Raw genomic sequence first — 24,542 nt, 5'->3', positions numbered from 1 at the left:
TTTAAAGTCCAACTGGTTTGTTGTTGATATGTTACATAGACAATGGGTAGGTGGGAAATGAGCTGAGGGTCATGGCAATTGCTATTTTAAAAACAGAGAGGCAGATAGATATGCCCCAAGTAGTGAACTAAAAGGTCTTTAGCTCATGTTCAGAGGGCAGGCAAGCTATCTAGTCCTCACTCACTGTCTCTCTCATTGCCTCTGAGTATATGGTACATATGTCTAAGATCTAAAACTTGCTTCTCGCTTGCAACACTGCATTCTCCCACGCTAATTGCCTGGCTAATAGCTCTAATCTCCAACCAGAAACAGGAGGACCCATTATAGCCCTACCTATCCAGCACTAGGCGGAGTAGTTGAAATGCTTGCCGTAATTTACCCCCACTAATTGTGCTCCCATTGATTGCAATGTTAATCTTCATGCGAGAGGGACACCCACTGGAAGGCAGTATGGTCCCTTAAATATGCAGATCAGCATTTGATGATATAATTGAGGGTTGACTGCAATTTTAATCTGCACAGGGAAGCAATCATGCCTTCAACACCATGTTAAACTCTAGCAAGAGGAACCGGAGTCTGAAAAGTGACCAGTCTTTAAACAATTCCTGCTGCAGGTAGAATATGAGTGCTTCTCTGAACCCACAATTTTATCTGGGGCTCAGGTAGAGTATGAATGCTTCTCTGAACCTATAATTATATCTTGGACCCTCCCTCACCCTTAGCCCCAATGCCCTCATCCACCACTTCCACGTCGCCAGCCATTAGAGTTAGAGTCCATTCCACCCGGTCCCTAACAGTGCTCTCTTGACACCTGAGATCCCGCTGTCGCCTGTCTGTCAGCTAACACTTCCCACCAGATTTGGTAAGCAGACCAATAAGTACATTCAAAAAAATGCCTTGGATCATATGTTGGACTTCAGTTGTGGAGGCCCCCAGTCCCACCTATACAACTCTCACCGGGAGTTAAAATCAGCTGTAAAGTTTAGACTTTCAGTAATAAAACTATGAGCAGTTTTCAGGATCATTTACCTGAATAATGTACACTTCCTCTCTGCCATTGTACCAGATTTCAAACTTCTTAATGTCTCCCTTTACATTTTCTGTGATACCAACAGCACTCATCTGAAAGCACAACATGTACATTGTTAGTTACAGAGCTGGTCAATGCAGCCAAGTCCATGCTTGTGGTACAAGAAATCTGCTGTGGAATTCTCCATCGGAGGGATCCTCCGTTCCACCAGCAGCGCACCCACACCCGCGGGTTTCCCGGTGGTGTGGGGTGGCCATAATGGGAAATCCCATTGGCTGCTGGAATGGAGGATGCTGGCGAGGGTGCACCCGCGCAGGAACACGCGGCTGGTAGACCGGAGAATCCCACCCTTGTTTTTTTTGTAATAACTTGCACATAAAACTTTTAGTAATGGACAAGATGTTGAACTGAGGTTCCATCTGCTCTTTCACATAGAGAGAAAAAAATCGGGGTAATGGTATTTCAATGAAGAGCAGGGGATTTATCCTGTACAATATTTACTCCTGATTCAACTCTTTTTACAAATATATTTGTTCATGGGATTTGTTGCTGGCCAAATGAACATTCATTACCCTTTCCTAATTGCTTTTGAGAGGTGGCGGGAGCCACCGTCTTGAACCGCTGCAGTCCATGTGCTAGGTAACCTACAGTGCTGTTCGGGAAGGTATTTCAGATTTTGACCCAACGGCAGTGAAGGAACAATGAGATAGTTCCAAGTCAGGATGATGTGTGGAGGGGAAATGGCATGTGGTGGCGCTCCTATGCATCTGTTGCCCTTTTCCTTCTGGTTGGTAGAGATCGTGGGTTTGGAGCTGCTGTCGAAGGAGACTTATTGAGTTGCTGCAGTGCATTTTGGAAATGGTGTACACTGCTGCTGCTGTTTGTTGGTGGTGGAAGGAGTCAATGTTTAAGGTCGTGGATGGGGTGCCAATCAAGCAGCTGTTGTGTCCTGGATAGCGTTGAGCTTCTTCAGTGTTGTTGGAGCTGCACTCATCCAGGTAAGTGGAGGATATTCCATCACACTCCTTGTAGATGGTGGACCGGCTTGTGGGAGTCAAAAGGTGAATTCCCAGACCTGCTGACCTACCCTTGTAGCCACAGTATTTCTATGGCTGGTCCAGTTCAGTTTCTTGTCAATGGTAATCCCCAAGATGTTGATGTTGGGGGTTTTAGCCTTGGTAATGTAATTGAATGTCAAGGGGAGATAGTTGGATTCTCTCTTGTTGGAGATGGTCATTGCCTGCCGCTTATTGCGGACGTTACCACTGATCAGCACAAGCCTGAATATTGTCCAGGTCTTGCTGCATGTGGACACTGACTGCTTCATCGTTAAACAGATTATCTAAGCATTATCTCATTGGTGGGATCTTGCCGTACACAAATTGATTGCTGCATTTCCTTCATTACAACAGCAGCTTCTCCTCAAAAAGTACTTTACTGGTTGTGACACACTTTGAGATGAGCTGCTGTTTTGAAAGCAGCTGAACATGCAAGACTTCCATTTTGCTGATGGTGTTCAGTACCTTCAATGAATGTTTAAAGCTGTACGAGGGAGATTTCTCATGTCCATCTGCGTTTTCCTCTCGTTTCTTACAGAATAGCAGCAATTTTGTGTAAAGGAAAAGGTGCCTTTGCATTGGCTTGAATCGTGCCAAGTCTTTCACCTTGCTGTGAACCTTCTTGTGGTCTGTCCACACATTGAATGATCCTTGCATCAAGAGCTTCCCAAGGTCATTTAGGTTTCCCTGTAAAAGCAATACATTTCCAAACTTGAAGCAAAATTAATTTTGCAAAATAATCCTACATATCCTCTTTTATTAGGGTCAAGGTAAAATCAGAATTGTAACAGTTTCTGGTAAGGCTGCTGATCTGGCTCCTTGTCTGATTGGTAGCACAAACAGATAGGACCTTTACTAATGAATTTAAAAACAGAAAATGCTGGAAATACTTAGGGTGCCTGACCACATCTGTAGACCTGCTGAATATTTCCAGTATAATCAGTTTCTTTTTCATATTCTCAGCATCTGTAGTGGTTTGGTCATTTACCAATCAAGCTGTACAATGTTAACTTCTCAGCTTCATATGAACCGAAACAATATAACTACTGTAGTGCAATAAGTCATCACTAGCCGCAGAAACAGAGTAGGTTATACATCACGGCATAGTGATTGACACTGCTGCCTTGCAGCATCAGGGACCCGAGTTTAATTCCTTGCTTGATTAATTGTGTGAAGATTGCATGTTTTCCCCGTGTCTGCGTGGGTTTCTACCGGGTCCTCCGGTTTCCTCCACAGTCCACAGGTATGCAAGTTAGGTGGACTGGCTATGATCAATGCGAGGACTTACGGGGATAGTACAGGGGAGAGGGCATAGCTAGAGTGCTCTTTCGGAGGGCCAGTGCAGACTCGATGGGCTGAATGGCCTCCTTCTGCACTATGGGGATTCTACGGATCACATTGTGCTCTTACCTCAAACCCAGTGATGGCAATTTGATGCATGGAGTCGTTCACTGATTTAATTATACTAATCATTGTCTCCAGTGCTTCCTCCAGCTCTGCAGTGCCTTCTGAGTTTTTACTGCATTTTAGCATCTCCTAGTAGAAATAATTATTTAATGTCAATGGGCAGTCATAACATATGGTTTACGTAAAAATTAATTTGCTTTATTAATATTTTATGGGCACAATTTCCGTTTTCATGCGATAAGTGGATGAGCAGTGAGCAGGATGTGTGTGGTAGCAACCTTAAACATTTCATGCGTAATCCAGATCATTATGCAGTTGGTGAGGTGCCAACACAAAATACATTCTGAATATAGAACTTGTCAAAGCAACGGTGGAAAATCGGGTGTTTTGGCCATTGGTCAAAGACTTGCCAATTTCAATGCTTGTGCATGTTTTGTTGCAACAGAAGGAAGTAAAACCACAGAACCACATGGAATGTGAATGCAGAATCTACAGCAGAAACGATAAGTGTTCATGTGTTAAAGTTAAAAACCCACAAGCAACTGACGGAAAAACGGCTTCAAAATTTCTTTCTTGTTTTACCTGACAATAGCTGAGGATTAGTTTAGTTATCGGTGCAAATAACCGCTTCCCAACTTGCACTAGCCATGGTTGGTGGAATGGTTCAGGAACTAACAGTAGGCAGAGATGAATATGACATCAGAAATACAAAGTGCCTTGATCCTTATTTGCACAGATGAATGACACTCACACCTTTCTTTGATAGCAACACTACTGCTGTATGAAATCTCAAAGCTCTACGGCTGTTCCATTTTCATTGAACTACCACCTAACAGGGTTGGAGAGTGATAAAAGAATTCCATTGTGCCTTTTCAAATGAATTTGTTCAGTGATTTTTTCTCTCTCATGTGTTCACCTATAATTCAATCCATTCAGAAAGTAATCTCTTACCCACTCTTCCAATCACCAGCATTAACTTTTGTCCAGGGGATCAAATAACATAATAGGTTTGAAACAGCGTTACGTAAAACAGACAGTTGCTGCTGCTTGGGTGGGTGAATGATTGCAGCAACATTGTGGGCTTGAAGGAAACCTGGCTGAGGGATGTTGATATCTTCCCTTCTAACGGAACCCTTCCTGCTTAGCTATATCTGTCATCATTTGTCTTCACCAAACAGTCACAGTGGTGGTGTGACTCTTATAACCAGATCACACCTTTGTCTGTCTCCTTAGTGCTCTGGTATTTTCTCCTACTTTAGACATCTCACCTCATTCCACCCTCCTACCTCTCATTTAATACCTTTGTTCTCTACTGTCCACCCTAGTGAGATGTCAGCCTGTCATTGGAGTCCATTATAAAAGGTTTAATAACACTTGGAAATCAGTGGCAGAATCGGACAGAGTCAGCACAGATTTACGAAAACGAAATCAAGCTCGACAAATCTACTGGAATTCTTCGAGGAGGTAATTAGTGAAGTTGATGAGGGGGAACCAGTTGATGTATTTTTTTTTAACTTCCCCAAAGGATTTTGATCAAGTCCCACAAAAGAGTTTGTCGTGTAAATTTAAAGTTCATGGGATTGAGGGTAGTTTATTGAGATGGATAGAAAACTGATTGGCAGACAGGAAACAAAGAATAAAGGAATAAACGGGTCTTTTTCTAAATGGCAGGAAGTGACTTGTGGGGTACTGCAGAGATCTGCAGAGTTCTCCAACCACTGACCCTATCCTATTGCCTGACAATTTTCATTCTGGTTTTCAAATTCCTCCTGTGCCTTGCCCCTCTCTATCTATGCGATGCCCTCCTCCACCCTCACGGCAGCACGGTAGCATTGTGGATAACATAATTGCTTCACAGCTCCAGGGTCCCAGGTTCGATTCCGGCTTGGGTCACTGTCTGTGCGGAGTCTGCACATCCTCCCCGTGTGTGCGTGGGTTTCCTCCGGGTGCTCCGGTTTCCTCCCACAGTCCAAAGATGTGCAGGTTAGGTGGATTGGCCATGATAAATTGCCCTTAGTGTCCAAAATTTCCCTTAGTGTTGGGTGCGGTTACTGGGTTATGGGGATAGGGTGGAGGTGTTGACCTTGGGTAGGGTGCTCTTTCCAAGAGCCGGTGCAGACTCGATGGGCCGAATGGCCTCCTTCTGCCCTGTAAATTCTATGATAATCTCACATCAGATGAGGTTTTCAGGAGCAAATGATCCAAGGCAAGAATTGAACAGTATGATGTGACAGAGGTAGAAATAGGCAACTTTAGCATTGGAAATATTTGTGGTCAGAAGCTCATTTCATGGTTAAAATAACAAACATCTGATGTGATTGTTCGAACAGAATTCCTGGTTAGCCTCCCATGTTTTACTCTCTATAAACTTCATATGATCCAAAACTCTGCTGCCTGTGTACCTACTTGCAACAAATCCTGATCTTTCTTCACCTCTGTGCTTGCTGGTCCACTTTGGTGCCTGATTCGGTAACACCTCAATTTTATTTTCAAATTTCTGATTGGCCTTGCCCCTCTCTATCTATGCGATGTCCTCCAACCTCACAATCGTTTGAATTATATCTGCTCCTCTAATTCTGGCCTGTTAATCATTCCAATTATAATTGCACCATCTAAGACCTAAATTCTGGAATTTCCACCCCAAACTTCTCTGCCATTCTAATTCGCTTTCTTCCTTTATAAGCCCATTAAACCTACCTTTTTGACCAAGTTTTTGGTCACCTGGCCTGGTATTTCCTTATGTGGCCTGGTGTAATATTTAGTTTTATAAATTCCCTATGAAATACCTTGAGCTGTTTATTATGTAATTATTGTACCAGAGGAGCTCCGCTCATCAGTGCAGAACGGATCGTGGCACCAAACGCCCCAACTTATCGATTAGGGGGTCCTCGAGCCTCACCTTACCCCCCTCATAAGGGCAGTGCATCCCCGGGCCCAATCCCCAGCATGGGCAAGGTGCCAGCAGGGCACCTTGGCACTGCCTGCCTGGTACCCTGGCAGTGCCCCTACCAGCCTGGAGTTGTCACTCTGCCACCCTGTCAGTTCCAGGGTGGCACTTGGGTGGCAGTGTCAGGGTTCCACGCTGGCAGTGCCAAGGTACCTGGGTGGCATCAGCAGTGCCGGGGTGCCACCCTGCCCAGAGAAATAGCCTGGGTGACCCCACCCCCCAAGTGCCATTCTGATTGGTCCACATTTGTGGAGACCAGTACTGAACGACACCCTGCTGGTGTCTCGGAGGTGAGGAGGTTCGATCCCGGGCGCGGGGTAGATCCGGCGTAAACATATTCAAGTGCAGCTAATTACTCACTTGAATATGCAAATCTGGGTCCTGTCCATTGTGGGCGTGACCTGGTTTGCAACATCTGGCGAGGTCCCATTAGACCTCACGAGGCGTAATGAGTCGGGTTTACCTGTCCTGTCGTGTGCCGAGCAGGGCACAGCCAGATGAAACCGCGCCACCTGGTGTACCCAAGCGGCAGCCAGGCCCATCCAGGTGCGGTCCCTCAGAAGACGCCCGCCAAAGGGGACCCAGGCCGCAAGGCGGGAATCACAGCAGGCCAGCTCCACTCCTGATGTACAGTCTGGGGATCCACCTAGTCGTAGCATTAGGGCCCATGAGGCCAGAAAAGTAGACATCAATTAAATTGGCACGGGTGCAGGGCACAGTTTAGTGATAGTAGATAGGGCACGTAGCTGTATATATGCGTTCACATTAAACACCTGTGCGCAATGTTACCATCTGCCTCGGTGTTCTGTCAGAAAGGTGTGAGGGGTGGGCTGTCTGGGTTGGCCGCTGGAGTGGGCGGGATGGGGGTAGGGGGGGGGGGTTAATAGTTGGACGTTGGGTGTGGTTCATCCAGCGCACACGGCTCTGGTACACCACCCTCCCACACAACGTTCCCACCTCCACCATCCCAGGGACTCGATGGCACCATGTGATGGGGTCTGGGGGTGGGATGCGGTGTCCGTGCCCCCCCCACCGAGTCGGTGAACCTGGGGGTGATCCGGGAGTCCCATGCACATTGGCCTGGGCCCCATGTCCTGTCCATCCTCGCCCTGCCCCATATTCTCCTCGTTGGACAGTGCCTGCCGTTCATCCTCCTCCTCTAGCACCCCGAATGGCAACGTCACAATAGACCCTACAGGGGGGTGCGGAGTACTGCTGGTATGGGTAGCACCAGCTGACAGTATCTGTGGCAGCAGGGATGAGCGCCAGGGCCAGTGGCGCCACCGTGCCGAGCACCGACATGGCCAGGGTGCAGGGATAGGGGGCAGAGTCCGCAGTGCCGCAGGGGTATGCACCATACTAACATTCACTCCCTGGAGACAATAGATATTGGAATTCAACCAGCAATGGCAGCCTTCCTCCTAGTTGTTGCAGCCCTGGGAGATGGCCCCTCTGCTGTGCGACGGAGGATGCAGCAGGCCGCCATGCTGAGGGAGACCCTGAAACCGCATCTTCAGGATGCCGAAGCACCACTCGAACACACTCCTGGTCATTATGTAGGGGTCATTGTAGCTGGTCGCCCGGTCAGTCTGTGGTCTCCAGATAGATGTCTTCAGCCACAATTGCAGTGGATAACCCCTGTCTCCCGAAAGCCAACCCCTCACCTGGGGGTGCGCCACGAAGCGGCAAGGATTCGAAGAGTGTACCAGGATGAAGGTGTCGTGCACTCCGCCTGGGTGTTGGGCATAGACGTCTATGACGCGCAGCTGATGGTTACATACCAACTGCACATTCATCGAGTTGAACACCTTTCGGTTTGTGTAGAGCGGCCTGTCACCTGCATCCCATCGGTCACTCCCTAGACCTGGGGCATCCCGGCAATGGAGGCAAATCCCACTGTCTGGGCATCCTGGTGGGTTAGGTCCACATTGAGATGAATATATTGTGCCAACTGGGCGATAGGGCCTTCGTGACGATGTGGATGCACCTGTGCACCAAGGTCTGTGAGATCCCAGACAAGTCCCCACTCCTGTGCCTGTAAGCACCCGCTGCATAAACATTCAGGGCGACCATCATCTTGGTGTCCTCCCCATTCCCCCACCATGCCAGGTGCACTATGATCTGGCAGCTATGTCGCACTCCCCCTGCTCAGCTGGAGTCTTCGATGGCATGCCTGGTCCAGCGGAGCCTCCTTTGTACCTCCTCCTCCTCCTCATCGACCTGTTGTGCGGCTCGCTCTCCATCCTCAGCAGCTACCTCCTGTTCCTTTGGGGCATGCTCTGTTGCTGCAGCTTCCTCTTCCTCGAGCAGTTCCAACTTCTACAGTGCAGTGCAGCCCCACGGCAGCAACTAGGAGGAAAGCCACCATTGCTGGCTGAATTCCAATATCCATTGTCTGCAGGGGGTGAAAGGTCGTCATGTTAATATGGTGCATACCCCCGTGCCCAACAAAGTTCAAAGGGCTACTTGGTGGCCAAAGTTGGCACTGTGAACCCTGTCCTCAGATGTCTTCCCTCTCTCATCCCTGCATTTCTGGCCCCTTCGGTGCCAAGCACCATGGGAGCCTCTAGCCTTGGCGCTGTTCCCTGCTGCCAGGGGTACCGTTGATTGGCACTGCCCATGCCAGCAGTACACTCTACAGCCCCTGTCCGGCACCCCCTGCGGGAACTATTGTGGCACTGACCTTGGGTGCACCCTGTGATGCCCTGCCGGCAGGTGGCGGCCGGTTTGGGGGGGGGGGGTGGTATGGCGGAGGGTGGGGTACAGGGGTTGTAGGGTGTGGGCTGGGGTGTGGGTGTGGGAGCACCCATGCAGCATGTGTCACTCTGCAGAACCAAGACCAAGGTGGTTGATTAGTGGGGTGCGCAGCAAAATGGATGCCTTGGAAACCACGGCAATGGCGGTCTGAGCCTGGACACCGCATCTCCCTATCCTACCTCCTCTCTGTCTCTCATCAGCCACAACGCCTTTTTCTCAATTTTTAAAAGCATAAGTGAACCTCGCAGTCGGGAATTCCCTCAATTGGGGCCAGAGAATCGCGGAGGCCCCGGAGAATACTGGGTCAGGCCTGTTAATGATATGCAAATGGCGTTTACTGTACGTGCGGAGTGGAACGCATTGACGCCACGGTTTGGCGAGAACCCGGCACCCACCATAGTCGCAAAGTCAGAACCGATTATCCGCCCAATCACGTTTCCCAAAGCTGGTGTCAGCCAAGGGAGAACCCCGTCCCTATTTTAAACTGTGTCCAATATTCTAGCCTCCCTAACAAGAGGAAACATTCTCTCTGGTAGTAATCCTCTGTGAAGTCCCTTCACGATAATATATAAGATCAATTCATATTTATTCTTCTAAAATCCTGTGGATATAGGCCCAACCTGTTTGAGGTTTTGTCATAAATTAAACCCATCATCCCAGGAATGAATCAGGTGAAATACCATTGTTATCACATTTCTATCAAAATTATAGGCTTGTAATATTAAACACTCCTAAAACGTAGAGCAACGTCTTTGTCGCTGTTAATCTTCGAATGACAGACCTTTGTCAAGAGTCTTTATTACCTTTAGGAGGAGTTGATACTTTGTAATCCTTTGGACAGGTTTCAACAGGTAGGCATCCAATGAAAGCTTATGATCCAGTTTTCGTTGGCACTCCTGAAAAATCAAACACAAAATAAATAAATGTTTGGAACTTAGCAACCATTAAGGATGTCCTGTTGTATTAAGTACTGTTCCAATTCTTTCACATGCACAGAGGTGGCAAGTAACAAATGATATGGAGTGAGAGCCAGATGACAATATTAACATCATTTAAAGAACAGAAGGAATGGAAAGGGGTATAAAAGCAAGTTACCGAGGGATCAGCAATAATCAGATGTTGGTGTGAGACTTAGGACACGATCTAACCAAAAAAACAGAGTCTGTTCTGGCACGACTCGAGGGGACATTGCCACCGCCCGTAGCACCGAGAACGACCCCGCTATCTATTGGCACTCTGTTTTTCTTTCTGTCCTCGCCAAGTCCCCACTCAGTCGCATTTCCTGCACTGAGGAACTCCACTCGCCTAAATGCCTCAGTGCAGGAGGAGATCGGGACATCATTTTGAAATGGCGCCCTGATCTCTCGAATACCTGATGTGACCCCCGGACTACCCCAACTCACCTGTAACGGGGAGCTCGGACCACCCCGCACCCCACTTCACACAGGCACGTCATCCCCAGACCTGATCCCTGGAATGGGCAAAATGCCAGCCTGGCAGTGTCACCTGGGCACCCTGGCAGTCAGGTTGGCAACCACATGGCACTGCCAAGGTGCTAGGCTGGTAGTGCCAAGTGCTCACATGGCAGTGCCAGGGTGCCACCCTGCCCAGAGGCCAACAACCGGAGGGTCTCCGATCCCAAGGGAGACCCCTGTACTGAGGACCTCCACTCACCTAAACGCTTCAGTGCAGGTGGGGACTGGTCCCTGTTTGTGGGGACCAGTACTGAATGGGGCTCACCTAAGCGAGACAAAGCGGTTAGATCCCAAGGGTGAGATGAGCTGTTCACTAATATGCAGATTTGCCAAATACTTATCCCACTTGCTACATCTCGCGAGATCCTGTTAGGTTTCATGAGGCATGGCAAGCCGTGTAAATCCCGGAAGAGGCTTCTCCCGGCATCTACCAGCCACATCGTGCCCCGGTTCGGGCAGGATGTGGCTGGTAGATCGTGCGCATAGTACTTGAGATGATGGTGAAACGTATGGGGAGGTTATGTATAATAGACAGTTGCTGGTGGAAGAAGGGACTCTGGAATTATCCTTGTCTTGTGAGAAAGGAATGGTATATTGTTACTGGGCTGGTAATCCAAAGGTCCGGACTAATAATCCTGAGGCATGAGTTCAAATCCCACTATGGCAGCTGCAGGATTTAAATGTAGTTAGTTAACATAGAACAGTACAGCACAGAACAGGCCCTTTGGCCCTCGATGTTGTGCCGAGCAATGATCACCCTACTCAAACCCACGTATCCACCCTATACCCGTAACCCAACAACCCCCCCCCCCCCCAACCTTACTTTTTAGGACACTACGGGCAATTTAGCATGGCCAATCCACCTAACCCGCACATCTTTGGACTGTGGGAGGAAACCGGAGCACCCGGAGGAAACCCACGCACACACGGGGAGGACATGCAGACTCCGCACAGACAGTGACCCAGCCGGGATTCACACCTGGGACCCTGGAGCTGTGAAGCATTTATGCTAACTACCATGCTGCCATGCTGCCAAATATTGAATAAAAAACAATTATCAGTAATGGTGGCTGTGTAACCACGAGATTGCCCTAAAAACCTGTCATCCTTACCTGGATGTGATGAATTGAGAGGAAGAAGTGGTGGATTTAACAGTCAGGTTGCAAGGATCCTGGAAGAGAAGTGTGGGTGTTGCCACGTAAAATAAGTAGAATTTCAGAAGAATGGGGTGTTGTTATTGGTAAAGAAAATGGGGGCTGTGGGGGGAGAAACATATGAATTATCCAGCAGAGAGTGGAATGCAAGCTATTGAGTTCATCAGGAAATAGATGATGAAATCTTCGATATTTTTCAAACAGTCGATTTCAACGAGAAAACGGGAAAGAATCCCGCTGGTGAGAAAAATCGGCATATCTTCAGGCACTCTCAGAAGTTTTTTTTGAGAGTTTCACACCACACTCGTGGTGGCCGGCCTCCGATCCACATCACTTGATCTCAGCAATTGGGGTGGGGGAAACGCACCTTTTAAAAACCTCCTCAGCACTTGCTCCACTCCAATTGGGGTGATTGCAGCCTGGAAGATATCCCCACAATTCCCAGAGCGAAGATGTTGGATGGGGTGGGGCAGAGGCTTGACATCCTCTACCCTCGCATGTGCAGATGGCCTGCCACCAAGGTCACCAACCTCACCTGGGAGGTGTTGGCAGCGACTGTGAGTGCCAGCTCGCTACATAAATTGACGGGATTACAGAGCAGGAAGAAGGTTATGACCTTCTTCGTGCAGCCAGGATAAGTCACTCTATTCATGAGCCCACCCACAGCCATTAATACGCCCATCACACATGCATGGTGATCTCACTCACAATTACCTCATGCATCCCCAACACTTACCCTGCCGCCTCTCTTTCCTGCCCTTCTTCCCCATGCCAGCTGGGATGGGGTACTGTCAGGGTGCCATGTTGGCACTGCCAACGTGCCAAGCTGGCATTCTTTGCACAAAATCGGGCCGGAGTGCCCTGCAAGGCTGTTGCTGGTGGGAGGGGAACTCTCCCATAGTGCATTCGGGCTGAGGGGGTTGGAGGTCGCTTCGGGGGCCATTTTCAAATGGCGTCTCTATCTCTCACTACACTGGGGAGTTCCAGTATGAGAGCTCCTCAGTGTACAAAACGGGGATATGTGCGACCTCGACCACGCATTCCCTGCTGAGGCCCCTATACTACCCGAGTCGCAATATTTAGCTGTGTGTTTCTCGGCACTGCGAGCACCGGGAAACACGCGGCTAAACGTGCTCGCTTTGGGACTTTGTTCTCATTAGTTGAATCGAGCCCAGTATTTATAAAGCTAGTCCAGTTCAGTTTCTGGTCAATGGTTACCCCCAGGATGTGGATAGTCGGGGATTCAATGATGGTAGTACTATTGAATGTGAAGGGGCGATGGATTAATTCTCTGTTATTGGGGATGGTCATAGCCTGGCATTTTTGTGGGTGAATGTTGCGTGTCATTTGTCAGCGTAAGCCTCAATATTGTCCAGGTCTTCTTGCTTTTGCACATGGACCGCTGCAGTATCTGTGTCGCGAATGGTGCTCAACATTGTGCAATCATCAGCGAACATCCCCACATTGGACCTTGGAATGAAGGTCATTGATGATGCAGCTGAAATGGTTGTGTCTAGGACACAACCCTGAGGAACTCTTTTAGTGTTGTCCCGTGACTGAGATGACCGACTTCCAACAACAATTCTACTGCTACAGTCATGGACAGATGCATCTGTGGCAGGTAGGTTGGTGAGAATGAAGTCTGGTATGTTTTTCCCTCTTGTTGGTTCCTTCGCCACCTGTCACAAACCCAGTCCAGCAGCTATGTCTTTTAGGACTTGGCCAGCTCGGTCAGTAGAGGTGCTACTGAGCCACTCTTGGTTGATGTCCTCTCTCCTGTTCTGCTGCAGTCAGAAGAACAGACAGGTCCACTGGCTCCAAGAACTGAATGGGAGGAAACAGATATGTGAGCAATGACAAATCCTGTCAATGCCCTGACCCATTGCCCTTTCAAGACATGGGCCATCCACCATGGCTCTGTGAGCACCTTTCCAATGAGCTTCACTCCCTTATTCTCACAATGGCCATGTCCCTACATTAGCCTCTCCCATCTCTGTGTGACAGATAGGCATCTATGGTGGATAGTCTTAGTGACCCACAAACCCCCATTGGGCTTAGGACTGAGGGCACTTGTGTACATTGACTTGGCATGCGGGGTGCGGGGTGCGGGGTGCGGGGGGGGGGGGGGGGGGGGGGGGTGTTGCTGACGGTGAAATTCTGCCACAACACCTCTTGGTTCAGGGCTGCCTGTTGAGCTCTGTTAACTTTGCCCCTTGTATTGAGGGCTAAACCTTTGACTCTCTTTAATTGAGAGGTGTGTGCAAGCCATAGAGTACGCGCCAATCAGTGGCGAAATCATGCCTTACAATACTAACTTAATGGGCATAATTGGTTAGTAAAGGAAAGATCAGGGATGTTATTCAAGAAGTGGCTTCCTCCTGTGGCAGATGAGGTTCAATGGATTTATTTCAAGCCTCAACATTACACCCAACTTGATCATTAACTTTAGCCTGCAATCCCCCAGCTCTCATGGGTAGCGAATAATATGAGCCTCCATCTTGTACACCCAGCCACACATGATAACATCCCTGATGGTCTGACCTTTGTGACCACACCCATTGCCCATCCACACTGCTGAGGGCCTGCTGTTGCCCTTTGCAGCCTGAGGGTGGGGGATAAATGTGACTAGCCTTGTCGTCCTCTTCTGTCAGGGTCCTATTGCCCTCATGGAGCTAATCAGCACCCCACGTCATTGTCCTCCACATTGCCCATCCGATCTGAAGTGTCACCGAACCACACTCTGTGACACGGTGGATATTTCTGCTTCCACTCACTTCCAGCTGTCACCCCAGAAAGGCAATCCCTCCTGGAAACCATCACTTAAATCGCAGCAAGGTGACCTGAGATGTGAAAAATCCACACCTAAGGCCCCCACCAAGCATAGACCCATTGGAGACCAAGAGCACCACAATAATGGAGGGCTGCAAAGGCCTACAAGCGGCAATCCCTCCCCAGACCCCAAACCCCTCCCAAATAGCCATGACTACGAGAATGATTTAGCTGGTTTCCTCATGTCCCCACCAGTACCCCATCCTCCCCCTTCCTGGGCAGGAACCTCATTATGTCGTGGAAAAGGGGCGTGGAAAATCAGTAAATGGGATCGCGCCGACGAGAATCTCGTTTCCCGACTCTTGTGAAATTTTGTGCCCGCGTTGCCATTTATGCTGACAGCTAATGTGGGATCAAAATTCCGGCCACATAAGGAAATTAAAGGAACTTGGGAGCGGGAGCAGGCCAGGCAGCCCTGCTGCCCTATATTCAATAACTAATTATTTTATTTGTTTCAGAATCTAAAAGGAATTCGATTAAGCTATGGTCAGTATATAATCATCTTAACATTTCATTTTTGAAACTATTGGAACCACTATGGGTCGGAATTTCCAGTCCCGCTCCCCCGAGATGGGAAATTCACACCTGAGGCCAATGGATCTTTCAATGATCCGTCAAACATTCTGTCCTATCCGCAACAATTCCCGTGGCAGGCGAGACAGGAAAATTTACCCCTGTGATCTGATTTAACAGATTTGACTCACCCATTTCTTCCAGGATCCTCTGATCCCAGTGGATACAGAACTGGGCAGTGAAGCATCTCCTGCCTAAGTCCAGAGAGTGGTATCAGGGGAAGGGGAGGACATCCCCACCCACCTTTTTACAGCACCTGCTGCCATATTCAGGTAAGTTTTTGGAGGTCCAAATCTTCTCATTGTGTGGCTTCGTGAATGGATGAATGAATGAATGGTTAGGTAGGTGGGTGGGGTTGGTAGGGGGGATATGTGGTGAGATAGGTGAGGGGTTGATAAGTAGGTTAGTCAGTGGGTAAGGTAGGTGGGTGGGTGAGATGTGTCGGTGAATGAGATAGGGAGATGGGTGAGTGGGTAATCAAGCGGGGGTGGTCAGGTTGGGTCGGGTGGGTAGCCAGGTGGTTGGGTGGATACTCAGTCTGGGCCAATGGGCGTTGGATGTTCGGGTAATGGTTGGGTGAGTAATTATGGCGTCGGGTAGTCAATGGAGTTGGGAGGGGATGTTGATTGCAGATTTACAAGCTGTTGGACCAGGTTTTAAACTGTAAAACATTCCCAGGCTAAGTACACAGTGATTCCTGCCTGTCTGGCCAAGTCTCTGCTCTAGACTCAGTGCTAGAGACATCTAAAGAGGGTCCTGGGCAACAGGGAATCAGCCCATCAAAAGTTTAATTGCAGTGCAATTCCTATGTCTGTCCATGCGTCCGGCCTACTACAGGACCCTGATATACATCTTCCGACGCAAGTCACATCTCCAATGATCTGGAGATAGAAATATTCGGATCCATCACTGAATCTTCCATTCAGGATCAGAACCCCTATTTCTGACCCCGAAGAGGCAACTAAATACAAGCTACCGTCCTCTGATATTTAGGGCAGTTTTCTTTTTTTTTAAACGCATTTTATTCAAATTGGTATCAAAGTAGGTTACAGCAAATAAACACCCCGGGAAACATTCTTCCCAACAATCAACTACACAGTTTGTACAGAGTTTTCTCCTTTTCCACCCAACCACGCCCCCCCCCCCCCCCCCCCCCCCACACCCCCCCCCCCCCCCCCCCTGCGACGAACAGCTCCTCAAACACGGTCACAAACATCCCCCACCTTCTCTCAAACTCCCCCACTGAGCCCCTTAATTCATACTTTATCTTCTCCGTAGCCACCTGGGGTGGCCACGTCCCGATTACAAAATGGACTCTTTGCAAAGAATGAAGGAAAAAATGGACAATGCTGAGAAAGCAAGCAGGTGCAAGGTTTGTCTGTTGATTGGAGTTTGCAGCTCCCAGACAAAACCGATACTGCAAATCCATTACCATACTAATGAGCCATCTCCGGAGACAAAAGAGTAACATTTAGGTAAACGATACCAAAGCAGACACCCCGGCGCCAGAGGAGACTAAAACAAAGCAGGCCAACAGCCACCTAGGGCCTGCTCAGCAATCAGGGCAGCCACCCCTTTATTGGGGGAAATCGATACCAATGATCAGGATATGGTCCAATTAATTGGGACCAAGTTCAAGGACCGCCCAGAAGCGCACAAAGCCCCCTTTAGATATAAGAAGAAGCCCTCAAGAGAGAATCATTCTTCTTGGCCTTGGCTCTCAGCGACGAGAGGCCTGCCTAGCAACTGCACCAGAACATGTAAGTCCAAAGTCAACGCACGCTACGAGATAGTCGCTCCTAGCTACTGTTCCGTACCAGTTCGACCCGAGCAGCCTCAGAACCGGACAACGGCCATTGTTCCTCTGACTGAGTGGGCGCCCGAAGCTAAGTGTAGGCTTTAGTAGTAGTGATAGTTTAGTTTTTTTAAATAATTTTTATTGAAATTTTTCGATACAAACATTTACCCCTACTACATTTTAAATTATAACACAACAAATCCCCCCTGGAAAATCCTCCCCACGCCCTCCCCCGCGCGCACCCCCCCACCCCCCCCCCCGCGCTACCAGTCTAGCAACCAAACCGTTTTTCCCTTTCTGCCGATGGCCTCGGGCAGTCATTGCCCGCGACCCCCCGCTGACGTGCTCCCTTCGTTGCTATCCCCCCCCCCCTCCCTTCCCCCCCCCCCCCCTTTCTCCCCGGGTTGCTGCTGTTTCGGCCTCCAGTTCCTATCTCTGATCCAGAAAGTCAAGGAAGGGCTGCCACCGCCGGAAGAACCCCTGTACCGACCCTCTCAGGGCGAATTTGATTCTTTCCAATTGGATGAAGCTTGCCATGTCGTTTAACCAGGTGTTAACACTTGGTGGCCTTGTGTCCCTCCACTGAATCAAGATCCTTCTCCGAGCTACCAAGGACGCAAAGGCCAATATTCCGACCTCCCTTGCCTCCTGTACTCCTGGCTCCACCCCAACCCCAAAAATCGCTAGCCCCCACCCTGGTTTGACCCTGGTTCCCACCACTCTCGATACCGTCCCCGCCACCCCCTCCCAGAACTCTTCCAGTGCCGGACACATCCAGAACATATGTACATGGTTCGCAGGGCTTCCCGAACACCTAACACACCTGTCCTCACCCCCGAAGAACCGACTCATCCTAGTCCCCGTCATATGGGCTCTGTGCAGCACCTTAAATTGGATGAGGCCCAACCTTGCGCACGACGACGACGAATTGACCCTCTCTAGGGCATCCGCCCATGTCCCATCTTCTATCTGCTCTCCCAGCTCCGCCTCCCACTTGTCTTTCAGCTCCTCTATCGGTACCTCCTCCACCTCCTGCATTATTTTGTAGATGTCCGAGACCTTCCCTTCTCCGACCCAGACCCCTGACAGCACCCTATCACTCGCCCCTCTATCGGGAAGCAAGGGAAATCCTTCCACCTGTCGTCTGGCAAATGCCTTCACCTGCAGGTATCTAAACGTGTTCCCCGGGGGGAGCTCAAATTTCTCCTCCAGCTCTCCCAGGCTCGCAAACCTCCCCTCTATGAACATGTCCCTCAGTTGCCTGATGCCCGCCCTGTGCCAGCTCTGGAATCCCCCGCCAGTGTTCCCCGGGACAAATCTGTGGTTCCCTCTCAGCGGCGCCGCCATCAGACCCCCCACTTCCCCCCTGTGTCGCCTCCACTGCCCCCAGATTTTAAGGGTGGCCGCCACTACCGGACTCGTGGTATACCTTGTGGGGGGGAGCGGCCATGGTGCCGTTACTAGCGCCCCCAGGCTTGTATTGCCGCAGGACGCCCTCTCCATACGTTTCCAAGCTGCCCCCTCCCCCTCCATCACCCACTTGCGCACCATCGATGCGTTCGCCGCCCAGTAGTATCCGGAAAGATTGGGTAGCGCTAATCCTCCACTGTCCCTACTCCGTTCCAAGAAAATCCTTCTCACTCTAGGGGTGCCATGTGCCCACACATAGCCCATAATGCTGCTAGTTACCTTCTTGAAGAAGGCCCTGGGGAGAAAGATGGGCAAGCACTGGAACAGAAACAAGAACCTCGGGAGGACCGTCATTTTGACTGACTGCACCCTCCCTGCTAGCGACAGCGGTACCATGTCCCACCTCTTGAACTCCTCCTCCATCTGCTCCACCAGCCTTGAAAAGTTCAGCTTGTGGAGGGTCCCCCAGTTCCTTGCCACCTGCACCCCCAAGTACCTGAAGCTCTTTACTGCTCTCTTAAAGGGGAGCCGCCCAATTCCCTCCCCCTGATCTCCCGGGTGTATCACAAAGACCTCACTTTTACCCACATTTAATTTATATCCCGAAAAGTCCCCAAACTCCGCTAGTATTTCTATTACCTCCGGCATTCCCCCTTCCGGGTCCGCCACATATAACAACAAATCATCCTCATAGAGTGATACCCGATGTTCCTCCCCTCCCCTTGTCAGTCCTCTCCACCCCCCTGAACCCCTCAGTGCCATCGCCAACGGTTCGATCGCTAATGCAAATAGTAAGGGGGATAGGGGGCATCCCTGCCTGGTACCTCGATGGAGCCCAAAATACTCCGACCTCCTCCCGTTTGTAACCACACTCGCCATCGGGGCCGAATACAGCAGCTTCACCCACTTGATAAATCCCTCCCCAAACCCAAACCGTTCCAGCGTCTCCCACAGGTATTCCCACTCCACCCTATCGAATGCCTTCTCCGCATCCAGTGCTACCACTATCTCAGCCTCCCCCTCCACTGCTGGCATCATAATCACATTCAACAGTCTCCGGACATTTGTATTAAGTTGTCGTCCCTTTACGAACCCCGTCTGGTCCTCATGGATTACCCCTGGCACACAATCCTCTATTCTGGTTGCCAGGACCTTTGCCAACCGTTTGGCATCTACATTCAAGAGGGAGATAGGCCTGTAGGACCCGCACTGTACAGGGTCTTTGTCCCGCTTCAGGATCAAGGAGATCAGGGCCTGTGACATTGTCGGGGGCAGAACCCCCCCCTCTCGCGCCTCATTGAAGGCTCGCACCAGCACTGGACCCACCAAGTCCACATACTTCTTATAAAATTCCACCGGGAACCCATCCGGCCCCGGCGCCTTCCCCGCCTGCATCTGGCCTATCCCTTTAACTAGCTCCTGCAGCTCTATCGGCGCCCCCAGCCCCTCCACCCGTTCCTCCTGGACCTTTGGGAACCTCAATCTATCGAGGAAGTTCTCCATTCCCCCCCTCCTCCTGGGCGGCTCAGACCGGTACAATTCCCTGTAGAAATCCCTGAAGACCCCGTTCACCTCTTGCCCCTTCTGCACTACGTTCCCTCCCTTCTCTCTCACTCCCCCAATCTCTCTGGCTGCATCTCGCTTGCGCAGCTGGTGTGCTAGCATCCTGCTCGCCTTTTCCCCGTACTCATAGACCGCGCCCTGTGCCCTTCTCCATTGCGTCTCCGCCTTCCTAGTGGTCAGTAGGTCAAACTGGGCCTGTAAACTGCGCCGCTCCCTCAACAGCCCCTCCTCTGGTGTCTCCGCATATCTCCTGTCCACTTCTATAAGTTCCCCCACCAGTCTCTCCCTCTCCTGCCTCTCCTTCCTTTCTCTGTGTGCCCTTATGGAGATCAGCTCTCCTCTGATCACTGCTTTCAGGGCCTCCCAGACTACCCCCACCTTCACCTCGCCCGTGTCGTTCGTGCCCAGATATCCCTCAATGCCCTTCCGGACCCTTCCGCACACCTCATCGTCCGCCAGCAGCCCCACATCCAGGCGCCACAACGGGCGCTGGTCCCGTGCTTCCCCCAGTTCTACCTCTACCCAGTGTGGTGCATGGTCCGAAATCGCAATGGCCGAGTACTCCGTGTCCTGCACTCTCGAAATCAGCCCCCTGCTCAATACAAAAAAGTCTATTCTGGAGTACACCCTGTGGACGTGGGAGAAAAAAGAATACTCCCTCGCACTTGGCCTGCCAAATCTCCAAGGGTCTACCCCCCCCATCTGCTCCATGAACCCCCTTAGCACCTCTGCCGCTGCCGGCCTCCTATTCGTCCTGGAACTCGATCTGTCCAGCCCAGGGTCGAGCACTGTATTGAAGTCCCCCCCCATGATCAGGCCCCCTGCCTCCAGACCCGGAATGAGGCCCAACAGGCGCCTCATAAAACCCGCGTCATCCCAATTCGGGGCATACACATTCACCAGCACCACATTCTCTCCCTGCAGCCTACCCTTCACCATCACGTACCTACCCTCCTTGTCTGCTACCACCTGCGCCGCCACGAACGACACCCTCTTTCCCACCAAAATCGCCACCCCCCGGTTCTTTGCGTCCAAGCCTGAGTGGAACACCTGTCCCACCCACCCCCTTCTCAGGCGTACCTGGTCTACTACTCTCAAGTGAGTCTCCTGCAACATTGCCACATCCGCCTGCAGTCCCTTTAGGTGTGAAAAAACCCTTGCTCTCTTGACCGGCCCATTCAGCCCCCTCACGTTCCAAGTAATCAACCGGGTCGCGGAGCGACCCGTCCCTTTCCCCTGTCTATTAGCCATGTCCTGTCCCCTGTTCGCCCCGGGTCGACCCTCCCCTTCTGACCCGTTCCCCATGGCGATGGCCCCCCCCCCCCTCTCTCCTCCCGTTCTTCCCTTCCCGTCCTCGGCCTTTCCAGCAGCAACCCGGTATCCCCCCCTAACTCCCCTTCCCCCCCCCCCCCCCCCCCCTGGCTAGGACCCCTCCTAGCCGCGGTGTATCCACCATCGTACTCCCGAGAGTCAGCTGGTTTTCGCTGACCCGGCTGCCCCTGCCACACTCCGACTCCTCCCGATGTGGGGGGGAGGGGCCTCCCCCCCCCCTTGCCATCCCTCTCTGACCCCGCTTCAGCGCGGGAAAAGCCGCCATTGCTGGCCACACCCCACTCTTCTCTCCTCCCCCCTCCTCCGTCCCGCGCGCGGGAAACAGGGGAAAGCCCGCGCTTTCGCCCGGCCACACCCTACCCCGCCCTCTTCAATTCCACCCCCGTCCCCATTCAAGCCCATAAAAAAGCCCCCCTAAAACGAGAGGAAGAAAAAAGAGAAAAAGAAAACACGCATAACCAACTTGCACCCCCCCCGTCCCGCCTCCCCAACTTAACAATATAACAATATAAATAACAAATCTCAAATAAATACATAAATACATAACTATGCCTGCATAACTAAATAACTACCCAATAATAACGTATTTAACCATCACCCTCCATCGAACAGAACAGAAACCATAACCCTTAAAGAACAGATCAAAAAACAGTAAAAAAGCCCCCCCTACAACAACAATAATCAAGGGAAGTTGGCAACGGGAAGAGACACACAGTGATAGTTTAGTTGGTAGAGTTTGTGCATGAGTATATTTGACTGTGTGTGTAAATAAATGAGCATTGATTTCGAACTTACTAACTGGTGTATCGAGTCTTTGATCAGTATTCGGTTTTGAACCTTGTGGCGGTATCAGAAAGATACCTGGCGACTCTTGAGCAAACGTAATTAGAATTAAGGATGGTGACCATATTAACCGCCATAAACGAGCCAATTAAAGAGAGAACATGAACAACATCTCTAAACACATGAAGTTATACATCTTCAAATTATACATTATACAAGTCTGCACATCCTACCCGTGTGTGCGTGGGTTTCCTCCGGGTGCTCCGGTTTCCTCCCACAGTCCAAAGATGTGCGGGTTAGGTAGATTGGCCAGGCTAAATTGCCCGTAGTGTCCTAAACAGTAAGGTTAGGGGGGGGGGGGCTGTTGGGTGACGGGAATAGGGTGGATACGTGGGTTTGAGTAGGGTGATCATTGCTCGGCACAACATCGAGGGCCGAAGGGCCTGTTCTGTGCTGTACTGTTCTATGTTCTATGTTCTATGTATACAGGTCACCCAGCCATGCTGCTACCCCCGGTGGCTATTCCGCCCGCCACTCCAGCAAAATTCGTCGCCGTGCAATCAGAGAGGCGAAGGCCATGACATCGGCCTTCCTCCTCTCCATGAGCTCTGGCTTCTCTGAAACATGAAATATCGCCACCAAAGGGTTTGGGTCCACTCCCTCCTCCACTATCCTGGCTAAGACCGCGAACACTCCTGCCCAGAATCTTCCCAATTTTTCACAACCCCAAAACATGTGCGCGCGATTCGCTGGTCCCTGCCCACACCTCTCACACACATCTGCTACCCCCTGAAAGAACCCACTCATTCTCTTCCGAGTCATATGCACCCTGTGCACCAACTTGAACTGTATCAGGCTCATCCTTGCAGAAGAGGAGGTCCCGTTTACCCTTCGCAGTGATTCACTCCATACTCCCCATTTGATCTCCATTCCCAACTCCGCTTCCCATTTCTCCTTGATCTTCACCACCCGCTCGCCTCCCCGCTCCATCGCCACTCATAAATATCCCCAATTCTTCCCTCCCCTTCTACATCCGGAAGCAGCAGTCACTCCAGCAGGGTGTATCCCGGCAATCTAGGGAACCCCTTCCAGACATTTTGTGCAAAGTCCCTAACCTGTAGATACCTGAACTCACTCCCCCTCGGCAGCTCTACCCTCTCCATTAGCTACTCCAGACTGGCGAACCTTTCCTCCAAATAAAAATCCCTCACCTTGACCAGCCCCTCTTCCCTCCACCTCCTGCTCCTGTATACACAATCCATCCCCCCCCCAGCTCAAACCCATGATTCTCACACAGCGGTGTCAGCATCGATATCCTTCCACCCTAAAATGCCTCTTCAGCTGATTCCATATCTTCACCATGGACTGCACCACTGGGCTCCCTGAATACCTACTCGGAGCCATTGGCGATGCTGCCATCACCACAGCCCTCAAACTAGACCCTTTACAAGATTCCTCCTCCATCCTAACTCACTCTACCCCTTCTGCTTCCCACCACCGCCACACCTTGTCCACATTTGGCGCCCAATAATAATGATGCAAGCTTGGCAATGCCAAACGCCCCCCCCCCCCCCCCCCCCCCCCCACCACCACCACTGCCTCTGCCTCTGTAGCAGGGTGCTCCCCACCCTCGGCACCTTCCCCACCCATACAAAGTCAGAGATGATTGTGTCCACTTTCCGAAAAAAGGCCTTTGGTATAAAGACCAGGAGAGCTTCTGGGCAGTTTTCTGATCAAGGCTCACACAGAACTGACTTAGTGCAGGAAACCTCAGAGAAAGCAACAGGGGGAATCCATGCAGGAACCTCACCCACTTTGTATGGCGAGAGAGTAAGGTGGGTAATGGGGTAGGGTGGGCGAGGTTTGGGAAAGCGCAAGAGACCAGAAGTGTTCAGCAAGTATCAGAGAACTGGTAAATTTAAAGAGAGTTGATGCAGCAATCTCTGAGAGATACGATGTGGAAACAGTGGACAACATTGCAAAGCCAGCAGAATGGCTGCCAAGTTATTTTTGCTGGAGTTGCTGTTGTGCATGTTGTTGTGCTATGTGCTACATGGAGCCTGCTGCAACACTATTCCCAGAATGATACTAACATAAAATTTGTACCTGAAAGAATTGGCAGTCTCCACATTGTCTCCAGAGAGCTTCTGAACGTGGTTTGTTTTGACAATACTTTTCATAAATCTGTAAATCCTCTTTCTGCAGGAAAAAAGTTAGAAACCTTCTTGATAATAAAAATGGAACCAGCTGGCTGGAATATGCTGGAATACGGGTAGAATTGACAAGTAAATTAATTAGATTAACTCGAATAATTAGTGATGTGCAATGATCTACGTAATAAGGGTGGGATTTTCTGGCCCTTCCTACCAATGGGACCTTCCGGTCCTGCTGAAGGTGAACCCTCCCCCCACTCCCCCCCACGACGG

The 24,542-nt window shown here is 50.5% G+C and overlaps 1 protein-coding gene across 11 annotated transcripts in view; it reads right to left on the bottom strand.

Moving 5' to 3' along the window:
• The window catches only part of mcf2l2 (MCF.2 cell line derived transforming sequence-like 2), a 465,252-nt gene that overhangs the window by 97,323 nt on the left and 343,387 nt on the right, over window positions 1–24,542 (bottom strand). For all 11 annotated transcript variants that reach the window (XM_038816480.1, XM_038816477.1, XM_038816487.1 and 8 more), the window contains 5 exons: window positions 24,223–24,315; window positions 10,003–10,095; window positions 3,499–3,624; window positions 2,554–2,775; window positions 1,030–1,122 (listed from right to left, as the gene is read on the bottom strand). In XM_038816480.1, coding sequence (XP_038672408.1) covers window positions 1,030–1,122; window positions 2,554–2,775; window positions 3,499–3,624; window positions 10,003–10,095; window positions 24,223–24,315 — 627 coding nt within the window. The remainder of the gene's footprint in view (window positions 1–1,029; window positions 1,123–2,553; window positions 2,776–3,498; window positions 3,625–10,002; window positions 10,096–24,222; window positions 24,316–24,542) is intronic.

The sequence above is a fragment of the Scyliorhinus canicula genome, chromosome 13 (assembly GCF_902713615.1).
Source record: "Scyliorhinus canicula chromosome 13, sScyCan1.1, whole genome shotgun sequence".
Classification (NCBI taxonomy): Eukaryota; Metazoa; Chordata; class Chondrichthyes; order Carcharhiniformes; family Scyliorhinidae; genus Scyliorhinus; species Scyliorhinus canicula.
This window is presented reverse-complemented; position numbering and strand designations above follow the sequence as displayed.